Source organism: Helianthus annuus, chromosome 12 (assembly GCF_002127325.2).
Source record: "Helianthus annuus cultivar XRQ/B chromosome 12, HanXRQr2.0-SUNRISE, whole genome shotgun sequence".
NCBI lineage: Eukaryota > Viridiplantae > Streptophyta > Magnoliopsida > Asterales > Asteraceae > Helianthus > Helianthus annuus.
Genome location: NC_035444.2, coordinates 12,252,051 through 12,258,197, shown reverse-complemented (window position 1 = coordinate 12,258,197; position 6,147 = coordinate 12,252,051). Strand labels below are relative to the sequence as shown.

At 37.8% G+C, this 6,147-nt stretch overlaps 1 protein-coding gene across 1 annotated transcript; it reads right to left on the bottom strand.

Annotated features, from left to right (window-relative positions):
- Positions 1–3,426: 3,426 nt before the first annotated feature.
- Positions 3,427–5,890, bottom strand: LOC110892447. The gene is made up of 3 exons (XM_022139607.1): positions 4,895–5,890; positions 4,437–4,691; positions 3,427–4,350 (listed from the first exon to the last, which is right to left on the bottom strand). The coding sequence occupies exons 1-3, from the start codon at positions 5,888–5,890 to the stop codon at positions 3,427–3,429; spliced, it is 2,175 nt and encodes a 724-aa protein (XP_021995299.1).
- Positions 5,891–6,147: the final 257 nt, after the last annotated feature.

The window sequence follows — 6,147 nt, the reverse complement described above, 5'->3', positions numbered from 1 at the left end:
AACTGTTTTATGTTTTTTTGATGTTTATATATGTCAATAAGGACTTTCATCTTATACAGCTCACTAGCCAGAAGGGTGAAAACCGTTCTGGTGATGACGATGAAAAGGTAATGTTGTGGTTTAATCCTAGTTATGATACCCATTTGTTCATTAATCATTGGTAGGGGTTCAATTACAACTGTTTTATGTTTTTTTGATGTTTATATATGTCAATAATGAATTTCATCTTATACAGCTCACTAGCATGAAGGGTGAAAACCGTTCTGGTCATGCCGATGAAAAGGTAATGTTGTGGTTTAATGCTAATTATCATATAGTTAATTACAGTTTATGTATTCAGGTGGAAGACGACCTGTTCGAAAACGACAACGATGCTCCTGTTTATCATGTGCCAACAGACAAAATGCAACCGTCTAATCCTCCTGTAAGCCAACTTGTTTGTTAATTAGCAAGATGTTATTGTTTTGGTAAAGTTGGGCTGATGAAGCCAACGGAATGTGATTTTTTTTAAAAAATTTATTTTGTTAGGATGATGCCGTCGAGATTGCATTATTGCGGCGGTCGGAAAGGTTATGGAAACCGTCTGCATGTACGCTATCACCTTATGTTGTTATGAAGAGGGTGTCAAAGAAAAAAAAGAAAACGAAGAAAGAGATGGAAACGGAAGATAGTGCCGATGCAAACGAAAGAGATGCAAACGAAAGTACTCTTGAAAAAATCAAGAGTTGGTATGAAAGTGAATTTGCTAAAGTTTGCAAAACAGATTTAAGATTGCGGCGGCTTGGGACGTTGATGGGCGGTGAAGTTGGTCCTGATTTTTGGATGTCTTTGATGGGCGACAAAGGAAACGGTTGGTTATCCGATGATGTAAGAATGATAATGTTTTGTTTCTTATGTTATTTATGTTTAAAAAAAAAAAACTTAGTATTTAATCATCATAAAAAACAGCATTTATACGCTTGGATGATTACGATGTATGAGACGAGGAAACCAACCGACCGGTGGAGCATTCTACCGCCTTACTTTCAAATGACCTTATTTGAATGTGAGTCGAAACGGAAGGCGAGGTGTTACTTCGATGGCTCCTTGGAGCCTGTGCCTCCAATCGCCGATGTCGACGAGGTAAGTGTTATGTTGTTATTGTAATCATCCAAGCGTATTAATGCTATGTTTTATGTCTCGCTATGTTTGTGAATGAAACAGGTTTATGTACCGTTGAATATTCCAAGATTGCATTGGTTTTTAGGGGTATTCAACCTTCGAGATGAAACCTTTACGATATATGACAGGTAATTGGACATGTTTTTGAATAAGCAGTTCTCTTATTTGTACTTGTGCAATAGTTCAACAGGCTTTATAATTCTATAAAAAAATTGTAACTTGTGCAGTCTTTCGGAGTGTGCAAGTATGGCCATGAGAAGAACAGAGGTTGTCTGTAAAATGAATGTTGCCTTCGACGTATGGCTACGCATCAACGGCTACTACGCGGACAAGCCATTGAAGATGTCTCTCCCGTTCAAAACGATCTACCCAGACAAAGTGCCCCAACAATCAGGCGGTCTCGGAGATTGCGGGATTTGGGTTTGCATTTTCCAAGAAAGGTTAATCAAGAAACAACCAATATTTCAAGAAGACGAAGACACGGCTGTGGTTGCGAAGCAAATGAGGCAAAGGCTAACGGTGTTATTCTACGAAAGTCTCTTACCAGAAAATTTTGATATCGTGTCCACTAGCAACAAAATGCAAAACGACTCGGATCATGAGGGTTAATGTTGATGATTTTTTGGGTTATGGAACAGGTCATGTTAAAGGTAGAAAGGGCCGGTTAATGTATTTGTGGAATATGTATGCTACTTTGTTTTTTTTTTTAGAATTTTGTTGGTGGGCCGGTTAATGTATTTGTTTGTGGGCTGGTCAAGTATTTTGATGGTGGGCCGGTCATGTATTTTGTTTGTGGGCCGGTACCATGTTTTAATGAAACAGGTATTTTGTTTTAATGAAACAAGTACTTTGTTTGTGGGCCGGTACCTTGTTTGTGGGCCGGTACCTTGTTTTGTGAAACAGGTCATGTATTTTGTCATCACCTATATATGTATGCATTCCTCCCAAAACCTGCTACCACCAACCGAGCTTCTTTCCCAAAACTGTTTAAACCAACCGAATAAATGTCTCAAAAATCAGCTTCTTCCTCATCCAACAAATCTACTCAGTTCGTGGAACCTTCTAATTTCATATGTTCGTGTGGAGCGGCAACCTGCTACAAGCTTTCAAGGACGGAGGCTAATCCAAATCGAAAGTTCTTATGCTGTGTAAGTTACTTTTGTAATGGCTCTTATGCCGGATTTTATATGTTCTTATGCCGGATTTTATGGGTATTTCATAATGGCTCTTTTTTTTTAACAGAAGCAAGAATGTGGTTTTATTAGGTGGGCCGATACACCTTCCTCTTCATCTGCACCTTCGTCCTCGTGCAACGGTTGTGACAAGGTAATACCGGTACTTCTAAGAAGCATGGAAAGCAAGGATGATTTCGCGATTAAGAAAGCTAAGGAGGCAATGTTTTTAAAGATGTGTTTATTGTTTAGTTGGTTGATGATTGTTGTAGTTTATATGTATTTTTAAATAAAATTTGATAATGAATTTTAATTTTAAATTAAATTTTACTTTGAAGAAGCTATCTCTAGTTTATATTAATCTTTCATGATGTCCGATGTGTAGAAAAACCAATTTGTTGAGGAAGTGGCAGACAATGAGTTAGACATAGTGCGGTATCTGGTGCAGGATTGGTTTGATGACCATGACGCGGTGATTGAAGTGTTGAAACAAGAGTTTGAGGCGTCTCTTCCAGATCCAGAGTTGGACTACGACCCAGAGGTGTTGGAATCTTTTTGGAATGACCTCCATCAACCAGATTGGTCTTGTGATGATGTGTGCCATGATTTCTACCCGGGGGAGCATTCTTCCGACTCAGAATGGTCTTGTGATGATGCTCATTGGAAGTAGATTGTTAGGCCTTTTTTTTTACTACCATGCTTGGTTAATCTCTGATCGGATGGAACTAGTATCTTTTAACTGTTAGTCCTTGTAATTTAGTATCTTTAAAATTAGATTGTTATGCCTTTTTTTTTAACAGTAATAGAATTGATAAAATATGCATCCTTTAAAAATATACTTTAACTGTTTAATTTAGTTTTAGAAACTAAATGCATCCTTTAAATGTTTAATTTGTTTTTGTTAATAATATGGACATAAAAATATAAAACGCATTTCACATAAAAATATAAAACGCATTTCACATAAAAATATAAAACGCATTTCACATAAAAATATAAAACGATAACAGTAATAGTGCATTTCACATAAAGACGGTTTCACATAAAACTCCCTAAAACTAATAACCTGATAGGCTATAACATTTACGGGGTTTTAATCCTCTCCTAAATTGTACGTGGGGATTGTATGTTGCGATACGTAATCCCTGAAATCCTCTGGTTCGACTTCTACGCTTCGTACATGCGCCGTTGAGATGCCCCGGGAGGTACTCTGGGAATATGTGGGGTGTCTACAACTTTCCCGGTGATGGCCGTGACTTCGGCACCGGCCACAGAATATGGGAGTGGGTTCCTCCCCTCGTGACAGGATTCGCTTGTTTTCCTTTGGCCGACCGGATTGACGTTTGGTAATATTCGGTGGTTGCAGATTTAATAAACCGTCCGGTTTTTCCCACTCAGATTTATGCGGGAGAGGATTTATCTCTTCTGCATACGTTGCTTTATAAACTTCGTTACTGTAACATGACATAGAATAATGACCACAGTCGCTTTCACCTAAAAATCTTGATACAGCAATAACGTGACCACATGGCAAACCAGATAATTGCCATACCCGACAAGTGCATGTGCCGTTAGCTAAATCAACGAACCCTCTTTTTTTACCATCTTCAACTTCAAAACTGTTAACACGAACGCCGGTGACCGTCCAAGTCCTAGAGTTTTCAATTTTGTGTTGGATCTTATTTACAGCCCACTCTGTTAGTAAGTGTTCACCATGGATTCCCTGGTTGCGACGATCATAAAACCATTTTTGAACAGATTGCCGGAAAAATTCAATAAGTTGCGTCACCGGCAATTTTCGGGAATGTTTTGATAGAGCGTTCATCGACTCGGCACTATTAGAAGTCATATAATGGTATCTTTTAACAGGACAATGTGCTCTTGACCACTTCTCAAACCCAATTGTCGTAAGAGTGTTCCTTAGTCTCGGAACTGCGGCACATAACGCGTTGAAAGATTCCTCAAAATCGGAAAGCCGGTAAGATTTGCAAGTCTGCCACCATAGAGACTCGTTTTCCTTTTTTTTTTTTTGGGTAATTTAAGGTTAACCATTAAATGACGACAACACAACCCGTGAAACGCTTGTGGAAACACGGCCCTTACGGCTAATTGTATAGAAGGTGCTCGGTCAGAAATGATTGCCAACTCTGGATGATCGCCAATACAATCTTTAAGTTTTGAAAGGAACCAAGTCCACGAATTACCGTCTTCAGATTTACCAATCCCGTAACCAACAGGCAAAATCTGATTGTTTCCGTCCATGCCCACAGCCAAAAACAATGTTCCTTTAAACTCGCCTTTCAAATGGGCCGCGTCTATGATAATGACCGGTCTTAAGGTTCTTACAAAGGCACGAATCTAACATTAACATTAACAATTTGTTAGATAGATAAAAATTAACGTTTTTTTAGATAGATGAAAATAAACATGAATAAATATTAACATTAACAAATTGTTAGATAGATGAAAATTAACATTTTATTAACGTTAACAGTTTTGTAACATAGAATAAATTAACATTTTAGTTCGGTTATTACTAGAAAATTTAAGGCGTCACTTACCGCGGCACCTAGGGCGACAAATACCATTTCAAAACGATCCTCCGAATCAGTCAATATGTGCGTCACTGTTCCTGGATTAGCCTTCTCCAAATTGTAGCAGTAAATTGGAAGTTCAGCAAAAGAACTTGCTGAATTTCCATGCAAAAGTTGTAATGCATTGTTTTTTCCTCGCCACGCTTGCATATAAGTTATATTGACTCCTTCTTTAATTCTAAGATCTTTGACTATTTCTGGGCAACGGTAAATTCGACCAGAATTTTGAAATTGTTCTTTTAACATGCTACCCACAACCATTGGGTTAGCCTGACGCATGTGTGGATGTGTCTGCGTCTTAGAACACGTATGTTTGTTGTTAAAAGATTTAACGTAGAAAACATCACAAGATTGCCGACTAGCGGATTTGAAACTCCACTCACAATTTTCAACAACACATGATACTTCATAACGAGTCTTTGATGACCTGTCTACTTTATAAGAAAAAGATTCGGATAAGCACATCTTTCCTAGTTCGATTTTCATTTCCTGCTTGTTACGAAAGGTGTAGCCTTCATAAAATCGACATTTATCTTTATTATCAATAAATTCTAGTTTATCGTTGGCCTTAAAATCATCCTTTGAAAAAACACAATCATTTAAATCGGGGCATTTATATTCAAACGTAGGAGAACAAGAAGAAGAACCCACACCAACTTCTTGCACCACGTATAGTTTAAAAAGTTCTGTAGGATTATTTTCCCACAGTTTGAAAAAAAATAAAAGATCTGAATCATCTATAATATCTATAGGTTCAGAATAATCAGACATCTTGTAGGATAACCGTGTGATATTTCGAAAACCACAAAAGTCGCACACATTTTTAAAAAAGTTATCATACGAAATTTTGGCAAAATTAGTTTCAAACCCACGTATAAGAGAATCAGCTTGCATTACGTACTCACGCCTACCGTCAACGAATTCCCACTTGCCACCGGTGTAAACCACAAATCTAACCGCCATAATACACGAAAGTAACAGTTCAAAGTAGAGTAAAATTCACTCAGTAGTAAAACTTTAAGATGAGTAAAACTTTAAGATAAACCGGTATTTAATGAACCGGTATTTAATAAAACCTGTATTTAATAAACTGATGTGATATGCGTTAGCGACACAGTAAGCGTCGCAAATACTTAATGATTGTATGACAGCGACAGGATGTGAGGAGGTATGAGTCCGTCGCAAGTAGTTAAGCTGATGCGTTTGCGACGCATGGCAAG

Excerpts from the sequence above, each read along its gene's own strand:
- LOC110892447 (XM_022139607.1), bottom strand. The coding sequence starts at position 5,890 with ATGGCGGTTAGATTTGTGGTTTACACCGGTGGCAAGTGGGAATTCGTT. Across the intron at positions 4,692-4,894 it reads TTGTCGCCCTAGGTGCCGCG|ATTCGTGCCTTTGTAAGAAC; the intron begins GTAAGTGACGCC and ends TGTTAATGTTAG. Across the intron at positions 4,351-4,436 it reads CACCTTCTATACAATTAGCC|GAAAACGAGTCTCTATGGTG; the intron begins GTAAGGGCCGTG and ends AAAAAAAAAAAG.